Source organism: Nomascus leucogenys, chromosome 24 (genome assembly GCF_006542625.1).
Source record: "Nomascus leucogenys isolate Asia chromosome 24, Asia_NLE_v1, whole genome shotgun sequence".
Lineage (NCBI taxonomy): Eukaryota > Metazoa > Chordata > Mammalia > Primates > Hylobatidae > Nomascus > Nomascus leucogenys.
The window spans coordinates 7,271,324-7,287,148 of NC_044404.1; the positions used below are offsets into that span (position 1 = coordinate 7,271,324).

Below are 15,825 nucleotides of genomic sequence, written 5' to 3' on the forward strand. Positions count from 1 at the left end.
ACGGCACCTCCTCAGAGACCTTTCCCTGTCCGCCCACGCGGTCCCGACAATCACTCCTCATCACCTCTGGAATTGCGTCGCCAGCGCCTAGAACCGCAGTTAGCGGGCACTGGGCAGATGAATGAATTTGTCTGTGCCTGGACGGCTCTCCAATTCGAACACAGTTTTGCTGCCCTCTGGGGTCTCAACTGTTACGTGAGGCAAATTAGGAGAGAAGCCCCTGGGCGCCTTGCCCCAGTCGCACGAGTGTCCCAGCGGCGCAGCGGGGGCGGGCGGGGAACTCCGGCCGAGGCTGCGGGGCGGGGAGGGGCGGGGCGGGGCGGGGTGGGGGCGGGCCCGAGGCTTAAGCCGGCGTCCGCGGGCTGGGGCCCCAGAACGCGGCGGAACGGAGCGCCAGGCAGCGCGGAGCAGAGGCCGGGCCCACAGCCGCTCCGCCTCCCGGCCCGCAGATCCCCGACGGCCGCACCGCGGGCTCCTCTGGCCCGCAAGGACACGTGCATGGCGTCCTGGGGAAGGCGCTGAGTGCGGAGTCGCGGCGCCGCAGGCGGCACCATGGCCCTGGAGCAGGCGCTGCAGGCGGCGCGGCAGGGCGAGCTGGACGTGCTGAGGTCGCTGCACGCCGCAGGCCTGCTGGGGCCCTCGCTGCGCGACCCGCTGGACGCGCTGCCCGTGCACCACGCGGCCCGCGCCGGGAAGCTGCACTGTCTGCGCTTCCTGGTGGAGGAAGCCGCCCTCCCCGCCGCGGCCCGCGCCCGCAACGGCGCCACACCGGCCCACGACGCCTCCGCCACCGGCCACCTCTCCTGCCTGCAGTGGCTGCTGTCGCAGGGCGGCTGCAGAGTGCAGGTGGGTCCGCGCGGTTCGCCAGGGGCACTGCGGCTTCCTTCTCAGGAGAGAGTCCTGGCCCAGAGTCCCCCGGGGGCTCAAGGATGGGTGGGGTTTGGCACCTCCTGGCCCAGCTGAACCCTGCACGGAGCTCCTTCCAGAGGCCCTCAGGTGAATGGGCTCCCTGGCTTGCCAGTACTGGGGCAGATGCCCTGGCGAGCCTGGGTGCTCCCTGGAAGCGCACCTGGGTGATGGGAGCCAGAAGGGAGGGGCCTCCGTGGAGCTTGTGGTTACTAGTATGTACCGGGAGAAGCAAAGCACTGATCCTGTAGTCCTGGGAGTGGGTGGGACTTAAGGCCTGGGCAGCAGAGTCAGACGCCCGTGTCCTCCAGGACCGGATCTGAAAGGAGGCTGGGCAAAGTCCCAGAGCCTACCCCAGGCTGAGATTCAGGTGTCCCAGCCAGGGTGTGGGGGAAGGGTGATGAGCCGTGGTAAATGGGGGTCTCCCCATAACCCAGGCTGACCCCAGGACATCAGTGCTGTCAAGGCTCCCAGCTGTCAGCTGCTTCTCCAACCCAGGCTGATTCTTGCTGCCTCCAGACCCCACCTGGTCACTCTGAGCAGTGACCTCCAAGGGGAGTCCTGGCTGCTGAGAAGCAGGTAGCCAGGCAGCCGTGGGACAGTTCCATGCACAGGGAACAAGAAGTGCAGAGCCCCGAGGCGTGCAGGCTCCTGTCCTGTCGGAGGGCCAGCCTCAGGCAGCATGTGCAGAGTGGGTGAGGGAGGGAAAAGCTGCCAGGGCCAGGCCAGAGAGTATCATAGGCCGAAGTTAGGGATTTGGATGAAATTCTGGTTGTGGGGGCAGCCATGGGAGGGAGGACCACAACTGATTTTTCACTTAGACCACTGGGTGACCTGGAGATGGAAGGGGAGGAGTCAGGGTAACTCTAAACTGGCTTACTATTCCCCAAAGATGGCCAGGCCACCCCCACCTTCTGCCTTCAGATAGTAAGCCCCCCTTCCCACCCTTCCTGGGAGATGGCCCACCTGGTATCTCTCAGTGAGCCCTGTTACCAGGGCTTCCTGGTCACGTGGCCCATGCCCACTCTTTTGGGTGGTGGCATGCCTCCCTGATCCAGTGTCCAGCCCTGGTCAGAAGCCTCCCTGGCCAGTGCAGAGGAGCTGGGAGAAGCAGGTGGCCTTGGGCCCAGCTTATCAAGTCTCCTGCTCTCTGGGCTGGGCAGGCTTGGGTGCGGGGGGAGAAAGTGTGGGGGGGATGACCTGGATCCTTGGGCTTGCCCAGCCCAGAGAGATAAGCTGCTTTAGGGTGTGGTCCACCGCACATGAGGCTCCTGGGGCCTGGACAGCTGGACAGCCTAGACAGGCACAGGCCAGAGCCCAGAGGCCTGTGGCCCTCTCCTTACAGTTTCCACCACTTAGAGGCCCAGAGCCAGTGGGACCCCTGGAGCTTCAGACCCACAATCCCCAAGGCCAATAGGAAGGGAGCGCCTTTCTCAGGAGCTGGGGCTTAGGTCACATTTCACCATGGTTCTGCCCGGGTGCCCGCTAGCTAGCCCCAACCTTTGGGCTCAGAGGGGACAGACTGAACCAGTCTCTGGTGCCCCCCCACTCCCAGCTTTCTAGCACACAGGAGGGGCCTCGGTGTTGTCCTCAGCTTCCTATGGGCCATCACATTCTCTGCCCCATCTTCCTCCCTGCCTCCTTAGCAGGACTGCCAGGCCATTGCCTCCACCCTGCAGGCTGCCTGAAGACCCTACCAGTGGCCCCAGGGCCCCCAGCTCCCTCTGTGCTCTCTTTTCCTTGCATGTCTCACAGGAGCCTCAGAAGTTCTCTTCCCACCGTGATTTGGCTTCCTGAGGCCTGGGGTCTCTTGCCAGCTCCTGCTGCCTCTGCCAGTCTGTAACCACAGTGCCCTCTCTCTGGGCAAGGCAGGGCAGAGAGGCTTTACTCCCTGATCCTAGTGAAGTGTGTCCACTGCCTCCTGCAGCCAAGACCCTGCCCACCCCTCTGTCATCCTATGTGCTTGGTGCTGGGAGGTTGTTCTGTTCCCAAGCCAGTGCCCACTCTGCCGAGTGCAGCAGCCTCTGTGTCTAGATGTTCCCGGGGAGTCTCCTCCCAGCACAGGTCCCACAAGCACTCCCCTCCAGCCCCTTTCTCAGCAGACACACACAATGGGGTGTGCACTGATGACACATTCAGCAGTTCTGGGCCCAGACCTCTGGCCCCACCCGCTCTGAGGTCCCTGGGGGGAGTTTTGTCCAAGCCCTCCCAGAGGCCACCACTAGCCTGCACCTAGCACCCCTGGCTGACTGCCCCAGACCCTCCCACCAGTACCCAGCAACTTCCACCTCCACAGGGGCAAGAACACAGGCTGCTCCTGTGGCTGGGCACTGGCGAGTCTGCTGGGGGAGGGGGCCAGTTTTCTGCACTGAGGTTAGGTTGCTGGAGGCGCACCAAGGTGGACGTCTCTGTTCCCACGTGACGCCTAGGAAGGGTGGAGAGATCGGGGGCAAGTGTTGGATGCAGGGGGTGTCCCCCAATCTTGATGCTAGCTTCATACAGCCCCACAACCCCCCTTCCTGGCCCTGCTCAGCCCAGTAACCCTGTGTCACTCCTTCAGGCATTCCCTGAGCCCCTGGGAGTCAGGGCTGTGGCCCTGGGCCTGGAGCCAGTCTCCTGCCATGACAACCAGGTGCCTGTCGTGTAGGCAGCTCGCAGTCAGGACCTGCAGCCTCTGAAAGCCCTGCATGGTGCTTGCTGCCTATTGGCTACGGTTCAGAGAGGGCCAATTTGTTGCCCAAGGACAGAAGCAGGACTCAAACCCAGGATCTGCTTGACCCTAAAAACCATTGCTGAGTGAGGCCTGGCCAATGCCTCCAGGGAAGACAGAGCACAGAGCTACCTTCCAGGCCTGTGGGAGTCCGGGAGTGGCCCAAGCCAGGGGCAGGGCAGCAACAGGCTTTAGGACTTGAACCGGTTCTCCTCCACAGGACAAAGACAATTCTGGTGCCACAGTCTTGCATCTGGCTGCCCGCTTCGGCCACCCCGAGGTGGTGAACTGGCTCTTGCATCATGGCGGTGGGGACCCCACCGCGGCCACAGACATGGGCACCCTGCCTATCCACTACGCTGCCGCCAAAGGAGACTTCCCCTCCCTGAGGCTTCTCGTCGGGCACTACCCTGAGTAAGATCACCCCTCTTAAGGGGTCCTCTGGGTGGGCTGGGCCAGGGCTTTGGGGGATGCCTGGGATTTTCCACGCCTCTCTGGCACTCCAGGGCAATGATCCCTCCAGTGGCCATCCTGGGGCCAGAGGGCCAGGCCAGAGAAATGGCTCCCACTCAACATGAAATATTCCCCTCCTGGAAAACCCCTTCTGGGGCTGCCCCCAGAGCCCTGCAAGCAGGTGCTCCCAGCATCCTCAGCTGTCCGGCCGCATGCAGCTGGACCTGGGAGGCTGGGCACACAGGCCAAAGTCACCTGTTCCCCTTGGGCTGCTTCCGCCGCAGGGGCTCTGTCTGGCTCAGGCTGTGCTCATTTGCAAGACCGTTCAGGATGGAGTCGGGGGCAGCAAGGGCAGGAGCGCCTCCTAGGCCCTAGTCAAACAGGCACAAAGGGAACCCCATCAGTTACCAAGCAGTTAAGGGAGAAAGGCCCCTCCCAGACCCCCACCCCACCTCCTGGCCCCAGAGCCCCTGGCTGGAGGCCATCCAGAGAGCAACTCGTTATCTCCTGTGGCCCCTCAGCCCGTTCCCACTATCAAGGGAAGCAGGGGGATCCCAAACCTCCTGGGGAGTGGGCTGGGAGCTCCCCCGGGTGGGGTTGGGGGTCGTACAGAGCAGGGGGCATGTGTGAGTCTTGGGGAGGGAGGGAGGGACTCAGGTCTTAGGTGCACCTGGGGAGGCAGGGATCCTGGGGAAAGCTGCCCAGGCCTTGTCTGAGAGGGTAGGGTGTCAGATGCCACACGGGTCTGAGCGGGGAGTGGGGTGCTCTGATGGGTGACCCTCGTTAGTCTAAGTGGGAGCCTGAGATGTAAATGTGAATGTGGACCCAGTCTCAGTATGAGAGCAGCTACGAGGTGAGAGGGTCTGGCCTGTCCCCCACCACTGGTTAGTTTCTGGGTGTGCCTGCAGGGCTCCTGGCCACCAGGGAGCAAGCTGGAGGCCAGTTCTGGCCATATGGCCATGTGGCAAGGTGGCCAGAGCTGCAGCCTCTTGGGCCCAGGCACACTGGCGTGGATGTAGGGTGGCCCTAGGACCCACCAGGCCGGGCTCCAGTGGTCCCCTCGGCCCAGGACAGGGGAGCTGGGCCTGGTTCCATCCTTGCTAAGAAGGGGCTCTCTGGTTTGGTTAGTGGGAGACCCAACAGGTGGTACCCTGAGGAGGGGGCGCTTCACAACCAGGCCTGCCAGTCCTTCTTGGTGGCTGCTTTGGTATGAATTCGCTGCTTCCAAACAAACTAGGGTTTGGATCATGTCAAAGTCAGTGGGATTTAGACTAGGAGGGCCCCAGGGACCCTTGAGTAGAGGGTTCCAACTGGCTCCTGTCAGCACCTCTTGGAGGCTGTCCCAGATTCCTGAGTTAGACTCTCCAGGTTGGGGCCTGGGAGCCACACCTGGGACATGTCCCCATCCTCACGGCGGTGATTCTGATGCACCTGTCCCACCCCCTCACTTCAAGCAGAGGAGAAGGACAGGTCTTGAGAGGGGCAGGTGCCCCTGATGGCGCAACCAATATGGCCCAAGTGTGAACTGGAAGATGCTGAGCCCGCCTTCTGCCAAGTGCTGGTGGGGACCGCCAGCCCCTGAGCCTTCCTCACTGAGAAGCCATGATCCCTCCGTGGGCTGGATCCCAGGTGCTAGGAAGACTGGCTGTGCTGTGGAACGCCCTCCAGGGCTCCGGGGCTGGGGGACCCTGACCCCCTCCCAGGCCATGCCAGGTGCTGTGTGTGATTGGGTACTGGTGCCGACTCAGTGGCCAGATGGCCTGGACTGATGAGCTGCCATCCCCCCAGGAGTCACCATGAATCTCAGGGAGGTGGACAGAGGGCTTGGGCTCCATTCCCCACAGCAGTGTGTGACTCGACTGATAAGAAGGTGTCTTTGTGTGGTTGCCAAGCTGGGCTCATGCAGGAGGGGCAGCTGGGAATTGGGGTTGGGGGCTGGGGTACCCACTTAACCTCCTACCTTGGGGGTAGGGATTCCTGCTCACCGAGGCTGTGGATATGAGGGCTGGGAGCTGGGGAGGGCAGAGGCTTGAGCTGCCCCAGGCCACAGGGCCCAATCAGGGGACCCAGGTGGCCCAGCTTCATGCTCTTGTGAGCCTCTGGGGCCTGCTGTGAATCGCTGTGAATTATTCACAAGGCTCAGCTCTCTCACTGGCGCATGGGTGAGTGCTGAGGGAGGAAGGGCTCCCAGACCTGCTGGTGGGAAACTCAATCCTGCCTAGGGAGGCTGTGGGTGGCCACGGGACATGGAAGTGACACGCTGCAGAGGAGCTGGAAGGCTGGACAGCCTTGGGGAAGCTCAGCTAATTCCAGGGCTACACCTTGGGGTGTTATAATAGAAAGCGCTTGAGATTGCAGGAATGTCTTGCACGTCCCCCACACCTCCCCGTCTATCCAGTTCATGGGGCCAAGTCTCCCTAGAAGCAGAGGACTTGTCACAGTGACCTCAGGGGCTGCTGCCACGTGGGACCCTCCCTCTGAGCCCTTGTAGAAAAGGGATCTCTCATACAAAACTAGCCGGGCGTGGTGGCGCTTGCCTGTAATTCCAGCTACTCAGGAGGCTGAGGCAGGAGAATCACTTGAACCCGGCAGATGGAGGTTGCAGTGGGCCAAGATCGTGCCATTGCACTCCAGCCTGGGCAACAAGAGTGAAACTCTGTCTCAAGGGGGCAAAAAAAAAAAAAAAAAAAAGAAAAAGAAAAGGGATCTCTCAGGTGGGAGGCATGGGGCTGGCAGGAGCTGGGCTGGGCAAGTCCCAGGCCCTGGGTCTCAGGGAGATTGAGTTGGGAGGGTTGGCCCTCCTGGCAGGAGCTCCTGTGGCTGATGGAGGGGAACAAGGGGTCCAGACCCCCAATCAGGGCAGAGTGAGGAGGGGTGAAGAGCAGGTGGCCCCAAGGCTGGTGGCCACCCTCCCAGGAGGGTCCTGGAGCCCAGGAGCTCACTCTGCCTCCCTCACACCTGCTTCTGGCTGCCCCAGGGCCTGAGCAGCTGGGCAGGGCTGTGGGGGTCGGGGAGCCGGGGATCAGCTGGGACCCTGAGGCTTGAGCTTCCAGGCTGGGGAGTGAGGAGGCTCCAGGCTCTTCCCCTGGGCTCATGGGTGCTGCCAGTCACAGCAAGCTGGAAAACCAGTTAGCCCAGAGATTTTATCAACTTCAGCAGGTGCCTCCTTCCCCGAAAGCCTCCCCTACCCCCGACCAGACTAGACTGGAAGGGGATTGGAAAGTACCTGGGGCTGGGTACGGTGGCTCATGCCTGTAATCCCAGCACTTTGGGAGGCCGAGCCAGGTGGATCACCTGAGGTCAAGAGTTCAAGACCAGCCTGACCAACATGATGAAAACCCATCTCTACCAAAAATACAAAAATTAGCTGAGCATGTGGCCAGGCTATGCCTGTACAGGTGGCATATGCCTGTAATCCCAGCTACTTGGGAGGCTGAGGCAGGAGAATCACTTGAACCAGGGAGGCGGAGGTTGCAGTGAGCCCAGATCATGCTATTACATTCCAGCCTGGGCAACAGAGCAAGATTCTGTCAAAGAAAAAAAAAAAGAGGAACGAACAAAAGAAAGGAAGAAAGGAAGGAAAGAAAAGAAAGAAAAGAAAGAAAAGAAAAAGAACCTGGTGCTGAGTATCTTCTAGGGGTCTGGCACCACCCAATGTCATCTGAGCCACACAACCACCCCGAGCAGTAGCTATGTAATCAGCCCATTTTACAGATGGACTCATTCAACTAATGTTTATTGAGCATCTTCTATGTGCCAGGCAATATTCTAAATGCCAGTGATACGCTGGTGAACCAGATAAGCTTCCCTGCCTCGTGGAGATGACAGGTACAGAAATGGTGTTTTAGAGAGGCTGATTCACCAGCTGTGGTCACCACTGGCTTGCTGTGTGGCCTTGAGCAGGCTGTACCTCCTCTCTGGGTCTCTCTCCCACTCCTGGTCCAGGTCCTAATCACTCAGGGCCTTTCGAGTCCACTGGAGACTTCCCCTTTTCCCTTCCTTTGTGCAAAGCTTCACGGAGCCTGGCTGCTCCCACAGCCAGGGGTTCAGGCAGCCCCCACCTGGGACAGAAAGGGAGTTTCTTGGGAAGCCCCAGCAGCTCTCAGCTTAGAGAGCCCCAGGGCCCAGGGCTCAACTCTCCCCCTTAGAAGGCTGGAGGCTCTGCCTGGGGTGGTCCCTTTCCCACTAGGCCCCTGATTCTGCCACAGGCTGTGGGGGCTCATTCCTTTTTAATCACCAGCCCCAGGTCTACCCTTGGTGTCTGTCAGTTCACCTGATAGCAGGGCGTCGGGGCGGGGCCTGTGTCTGCACTGAGGAGGTGGCTGCCGTCCTTGACCCCCTGACCCACGTGGAGGCTCTGGGAAAGGAGGGGCCTGGTGGAGTCCGGAGAAGCCCCTCACAGCCCGAGACCATCTCGTGTCTCCACCAGCAGCTCCTCGTCCCAGCTGTGGCCTAACCGGGCCTAGTGCCCCTGCCCTACCCTTCTAAGGGGGAGAGCTGAGCCTTGGGCCCTGGGGCTCTGTAAGCAGCACGCTGCTGGGGTGTCTCAGGGCTTCTGAGAAACCCCCTTTCTGCCTCACGTGGGGGCTACCTGAACCCCTTGGGCTCAGCTGGGCCATGGGAGCAGCCAGGCTCTGTGAGGCTGTGCACTCCAGAACAGAAAAGGGGAAGTCCCCAGTAAGCCTGAAAGGCCCTGGCCTTCACCCGTCCATGTCCACCCGCAGCCTTTGAAAACACAAGTCCTGCTGGGTGCAGTGGCTTACAGCTGTAATCGCAGCACTTTGGGAGGCTGAGGCGGGTGGAACACGAGGTCAGGAGTTCGAGACCAGCCTGGCCAACATGGAGAAACCCCGTCTCTACTAAAAAATACAAAAATTAGCCGGGTGTGGTGGCACGTGCCTGTAGTCCCAGCTACTCGGGAGGCTGAGGCAGGAGAATTGCTGGAACCCGGGAGGCGGAGGTTGCAGTGAGCCAAGATCGCACCACTGCACTCCAGCCTGGGCAACAGAGTGAGACTCCATCTCAAAAAAAAAAAAAAAAAGAAAGAAAAAGAAAAAGAAAAGACAATGCAAGTCCTGGTCTGGTGCAGTGGCTCATGCCTGTAAGCCCAGCACTTTGGGAAGCTGAGGCGGGCGGATCACGAGGTCAGGAATTTGAGACCAGCCTGGCCAACATGGTGAAACCCCATCTCTACTAAAAAATACAAAAATTAGCCGGGCATGGTGGTGGGTGTCTGTAATCCCGGCTACTCAGGAGGCTGAGGCAGTAGAATTGCTTGAACCCGGAAGACGGAGGTTGCAGTGAACCAAGATCACGCAACTGCACTCCAGCCTGGGCGACAGAGCAAGACTCCATCTCAGGGGGATAAAAAGTTAGCCAGGTGTGGTGGCTTCCGCCTGTAGTCCCAGCTACTTGAGAGGCTGAGGCATGAGAATCACTTGAACCCAGGAGGCAGTGGTTGCAGTGAGCTGAGATTGCGCCACTGCATTCCAGCCTGGGCAACAGAGCAAGACTCCAATTCAAAAAAAAAAAAAAAAAAAGAGCAAGTCCCATCACAGGCTTCTGGCCACTGACAGGGAAGGCTGCTCACTTCCTTACAATGGCCTAGAGGCCGTCCCTCCTCCGGGCTGTGGTCCCATCTAACAGGCCAGCGCCCCTGCCTTCCCAGAGGCTGATCCCTCTGCAGGGATCAGAGATCCCCGCCTGCTCCCTGCCTTCCTCCAAGTCTTTGCCCAGACCTCACCTCAGCAAGGCCAACCCTGAGCCTCGCTGAAATTGTCACCCGCGCCCACGATGCCCACTCACTCTCCCGCTGGCCTTATTCCCTGCCGCACTTTTTCTTTGAGACTTGAGTCTTGCTCTATCGCCCAGGCTGGAGTGCAATGGTGCGGCTCACTGCAACCTCCACCTCCCAGGTTCAGGTGATTCTCCTGCCTTAGCCTCCCGAGTAGCCGGGATTATAGGTACATATGGCACCACACCCGGCTAATTTTTGTATTATTAGTAGAGATGGGGTTTCACCATGTTGGCCAGGCTGGTCTTGAACTCCTGAACTCAGGTGATCCGCCCGCCTTGGCCTCCCAAAGTGCTGGGATTACAGGCATGAGCCACTGCGCCTGGCCTCCCAGCTGCCCTATGGTTGCCTGGCTTTGCATTCTGTGTGCATCCTGCATGACAGCCGAAAGCTAACCCCTAGGAGAAGCCCCTGAGACACATTCCGTCTCTTCACTCCCTGCATGCCCAGATTTCCAGCCAGGCCCTGCATCACACAGACAGATGTGTGTTTTCATCCCGTCTGTCCCTGACTAATGAGGCCAGGGGCTTTGTCTTCCCGGCTCTGTATGCCCAGAGCCTGACTCCAGTAAACGTCTGCTGAATGAGTGGGTATGGAATCCCAGGGACTTGTCCACTCTGCCTACAGCTCATTGCATGTGGCCCTAGACAAAACTCCCCTCTGGGCATTCCTGAGGCTATCTGGCAAGTGGACCTAACCTGCCCTGCCAGGCTGAGGCCATGAGTGAGGAGACATCCCCTACTCCTGGCCTGAATGTCCCTTCTCATATTTATTCATTCGACAAACAGCAACTGGGTGCACCCAACTGCCCGGCCTGTCATCACGTCAGCCACACATTCTTCTATCCACGTGTGTATGGGTCTGAGGAATAGGAGAACAAGATAATTCAGGAGTGACAAGTGCTATATAGTGAAATGAGCAGTTTGGTAGGAAGTGATGGGGATGGTTCTTTAAGTTGAGGGGTCAGGGAAGCCAGGCGTCTTTGAGGAGAGGAGAGCTGAGACCCTAATGAAAAGAGGGTCGGCCTCGCAGCCCTGCTGTGATGGAACTGGCAGTGATGTGGGGACGTGCAGAGGCCTCAGGTGGGGTCAAATTTGGCCTAATTATGGGCCAGGAGGAAGACCTGGGAGGCTGGGAGAGTTGCAGGCAACTGTAGGCTTCTGGAACTATTCCATGCTAGCTGATGGGCTGAGGTGTAGAACCTTTCTCAAATCAGGGCTGCATTTCTTCCCTGGGCCAGGCCTACTTGGGAATCTTTTAACATAGGCCAGGAAGTTTGACTGGAGGACACCAAGAGCCATAGAGCCACCAAAGCCTCCGTGAATTTCAATTCAAAGCAGTCAAGGCCGCAACTGGACTTATCCTCGGAGGGACAGCCTCTTCCTGGCCTCCCTCTGGGGAGGCATTGCTGGCAGTGGGGAGGGCCGCGGGAATCATCCTTCAGCCCGAGTCTGGCTCCATGGGCAGCTCACTCCCTGCGGCGGTGCTGGCAGTCAGCTGGCAACAGTCTCCGCCGGAGATTCCCACAGCCCACACGGGCGACCCATGTTTCTTTTGTGTAATCAGAGGTGACTCGATGAATAGTTACAGTTCATCCATAGCATCTTTGTTCCCAGGAGAAAGAAAACAAATCATGATTTATATGATCATCGCCAGGGAGCCTCTGACCTACAAAGAGGGTTTGGGTCAAAGCCAGGGCAAAGGGCAAGGGCTTGGTCTGGGAGCACTTTTCTGCAGCTGTCACTGTGGTCAGGGCTAGAGCTGGCAGGGGTCTGGGAGTCAGAGGTCTCCCCCAAGACCCATCCTCTCCCCTCTAGGTAGTGTTCCCCACAGCAGAAATGATGCCCAGCCTGGCCCGTACTTGGCAGGACCTGGACACGCCAGGCCAGCCATAGACCCTCGGGGTGGCTGGTCCTCCCAGGCACAGGGAAGGATCCTAAAGTTCAGCAGTGGCTGTGCGCCAGGCACCAGGCCTGTGCTCAGCGCTCTGCAAGCACTTCTCAGGCACTCCGCACAAGGTCAGGATGACAACTGTTGCCCCCATTTCATGGATGGGTTTGGGAACACAGAGACAAGAAGCAAGACTGTGGCACAGCTCAAAGGCACGGGACTCGAGCCAGGTCCTCCTTATAGCGAAGCCGGGGCCCTCCCTGCGGGTCCTCCTGCGGGGCTGTGCCCCAGCAGCTGGCAAAGAGTGTTCCTGAGTTCCCAGCAGTGAGGTCTGCGGGGAAGGGCAGTGGCCTGTGCGGTGGGAGGGAGGGAGGGAGGCAGAGGGACAGACCGACCAAGAGCAGAAGGGGTGTAGACATGGCACATTTGGAGTCAGAAGCAGGCTCTGCATCAGACGCAGCCTCAGATCGGGGCTCTGCCTTTCTCACAGAGTGATCTTAGCTCTCTGTGCCTCAGTTTCCTCATCTGTACCAGGAGAACAATGCTAACACCTGTCCTGTGGGGTTGTTACAAGGACCAGCTGAGAGAACGTGTGTGTTGTACTCATCACAGTAGTTGAGACAGAGTAATCATTCAGTAAATGGTGGCTGCTATCACTATTATTATTATTTACTATTATTACTTTTATTAATTCTTCTCTCCAGTGATGGGAATTTTGTTTATTTTCTTATTTATTTATTTATTTATTTTAGAGACAGGATCTTGCTCTGACACCCAGGCTGGAGTGCAGTGGTGTGATCATAGTTCCCTGCAGCCTCAACTTCCTGGACTTTAGTGATCCTCCCTCCTCAGCCTCCTGAGTGGCTGGGACTACAGGTGTGCACCAACACACCTGGCTCATTTTTGTATTGTTTGTAGAGACGGGGGTCTCTCTGTGTTGCCCAGGCTGGTCTCGAACTCCTAGGCTCAGGCAGTCCTCCTGCTTTGGCCTCCCAAGGTGCTTGGATTCCAGATGTGTGATGGGAATTTCATTTTGGTCCTTATGCTCATCCATATATTTGTAATACTCCCCAGTGACTGTGAGAGTGCCCATTGTTGTTCTTGTCCTCAGGCCAAGGTGGAAGGGGATGTTGAGCCAGGACCCCCTCCCACCCAGTCCATCAGCCTATCTGCCCCATATTCTGGGGTATTCCAAGCTGGAGGCTCTGACTCCATAATGGGGCACATGAGTGCAGATGGTGAAATACTAATAAGAATGGTGATGAGCTCCAGCACTTACTGAGGGCTCATTCTGTGCCAGGAACTTGGGCTGGGAGTGCCAGCCAGCGGCCCTGCAGGAGGCTGTGGGTACCACTGCCCCCTGCTGCTCAGATCCTGCTTGGTGCCAGCTTCTCAGACCTTCTCTGGCTGGCTGGGCACCCCTGGGTCATGGATCTCTGCCAAGTGGGGGGTGCTGGGAGAGCAGAGCTCACCGCAGGTCTGGCCCCCCTCCCAGCTGTGCACACCCCCGTGGGCCTCTCCAGAAAGAACCCAGTGGGCCCCCACCAGCCCCCGATCCCCAAGACCCCGGCACTCGCTGTGCCTTGGTTACGGGGTGAATAATTTAGGCCGCTGAGTGTCGGTCATGAAATATTAAACAGCCTGTTCCTGATGCACCAGCATGTGAGTGTGCGTGGGGGTGACGCTGGCACTGAGGTGTGGAGGCTGGCAGCCACGAGCCAGCATGTTTCTGAAGATAGATACGTAGCTGGGTCTTCTGTCTCTCTTATCTGTGTCGACAGGACCCCCTCTGGATCACCAGGCATGGTGCCTGCTCCCCGCACCATCGTGAAGTGCCAGGCTCAGCATCAGCCCCAGCAAATGGCAGCCCTGTGTCTAGGGAGTGGGGAAGGAGGAGAAATCAGTGAGTGGAGGTCCATGGGGGCTGTAGACAGCCTTGGGGTCTCAGGAGTCAAGGAAGTGGACAGAGAACCAGGGCTTTAGGGACAGGGAGATGCCAGCTGGGAGGGTGTCAGGATGTGTGTGAGAGGGAGGAAGAGGGCACACGTGACAGGGGTCAGAAGAGGGGCTAAGTCGTGTTGGGAACAAGAAGACGGATGGGCAAAGGGGGGTAGCCTGGTGCACGTTGATGGGCAGGCAACAAGTGGATGGGCAGTTGGATGGGTGAGCAACGGATGAATGCAGGGTGGAGCATGTGGTTGATCTAGGGGGTGAAAGACTGGGGGAGGTAGATGGGCAGGATGTGAAGTCCTGTGAAGCATTGGCCTCCTAGGCACAAAAGGTGAATTGGAACCCAGAAGGTCTCGGCCCCCAACCTGGAGCTTCTCCTGGGTCTGGGGGTAGGTTGTGGCTCCACCTAGTGTCCTTTGATGGTAACTGCACCCTGGCTGTTCACCTGGACACACCAGGCCAGCCATAGACCCTCCTGGTGGCTGGTCCTCCCAGGCACAGGGAAGGATCCTAAAGTTCAGCAGTGGCTGTGCGCCAGGCACCAGGCCTGTGCTCAGGGCTCTGCAAGCACTTCTCAGGCACTCCGCACAAGGTCAGGATGACAACTGTTGCCCCCATTTCATGGATGGGTTTGGGAACACAAAGACAAGAAGCAAGACTGTGGCACAACTCAAAGGCCCCCTCTGGGCTGGGAGAGCAAGGATAAGGGACAGTAACAGCCGAAAGCTAGGCCCTAGGAGAAGCCCCTGAGACACATTCCAGCTCTTCACTTCTTGCATGCCCATATTGCCGGCCAGGCCCTGCATGCACAGACAGATGGGTGTTCAAATGCCACTTACCAGCTGTGTGACTGAGGAGAGAGCTGAGTCTGTGCCTCTGTTGTGGGACTATGGGTGATGGCACAGAGTCCCAGCCCCACCTGTGAGCCTCCTCAGCTGCAGCTGCACCATTGATTGAATTCTGATTCTGGCAGGTCCCCTGCTAGGTGCCTTACCGGTGTAATCTCAGTTGATGGTCACAGTAATAGTTGATGGCTGGGCGCGGTGGCTCACACCTGTAATCCCACCACTTTGGGAGGCCGACACAGGCAGATCACTTGAGCTCAGGAGTTCGAGACCAGCCTGGCCAAGACGGCGAAACTGGGTTTCTATTAAAAATACAAAAATTAGCCAGGCGTGGTGGCACATGCCTGTAGTCCCAGCTGCTTGGGAGGGGAGGCAGGAGAATGGCTTAAACCCAGGAGGCAGAGGTTGCAGTGAGCTGAGATTGTGCCATTGCATTCCAGCCTGGATGACAGAGCAAGACTCCATCTCAAAAATAAAAATAAAAAAAGAAGAACCTGCTTGCTAGTGCCACAGCCCAGAGCTAACACAGCAGAAGCATTCAGTACATAGTGGACATCCCGAGGGCTGCCAGATTAACAAAAACAGCAACAACAAAACCCAGGACATTTGACTAGCTTTGAATCTCAGATAAACAAGCTGTATTTTAGTATAAGTATGTCCCATGCAATATTTGGGATATAGAATACTAAAGCATTATCTGTTTATCCGAAATTCAGATTGAATTGTGTGAACTGCATTTTGTCTGGCAACCCTTACCACCCTGCCCTCTGGGAACTGAGTCTTTTGGGGGAGGCAAAGGTCAAAATCAGTTATGGTCAACCAAGCATGACAGGTCATGCTCAAGTGGCCCTGGGCAGTGTGGGGCGGAGGCCAGCAAGGGGGAAATAAATCACAATGGCCCTCATGGAGGAGGGATGGGTACTGAGTCTTCAAGAGGGAGGAGGATGGAAGGACATTCCAGATGGAGGGGGCACACGATGAAAGGGATAGAGGTCAGACACAGCAGGTGTGGGGACTCATGGTGACAGTGGGTGAGAGGGGAGGAGAGGCCAGCTCACCACATCTTTGTAGACCTCAGTTAAAAAGTGGGACTGAGGCTGGGCGTGGTGGCTCTGTAATCCCAGCACTTTGGAAGGTTGAAATGGGCAGATCACGAGGTCAGGAGTTCGAGAACAGCCTGGTCAACATGGTGAAACCCCGTCTCTACTAAAAATACAAAAAATTAGCGGGCCGTGGGTGGCGCATGCCTGTAATCCCAGCTACTCAGGAGGCTGAGG

The 15,825-nt window shown here is 58.3% G+C and overlaps 1 protein-coding gene across 3 annotated transcripts in view; it reads left to right on the top strand.

The window, feature by feature from the left end:
- The first annotated feature begins 372 nt into the window (after positions 1–372).
- ESPN (espin) overlaps positions 373–15,825 on the top strand; it is a 36,707-nt gene continuing 21,254 nt past the window's right edge. For all 3 annotated transcript variants that reach the window (XM_030805445.1, XM_030805446.1, XM_030805447.1), the window contains exons 1-2: positions 373–846; positions 3,837–4,030. In XM_030805445.1, the coding sequence (XP_030661305.1) occupies positions 553–846; positions 3,837–4,030 (488 nt within the window). In that variant the 5' untranslated portion in view covers positions 373–552. The remainder of the gene's footprint in view (positions 847–3,836; positions 4,031–15,825) is intronic.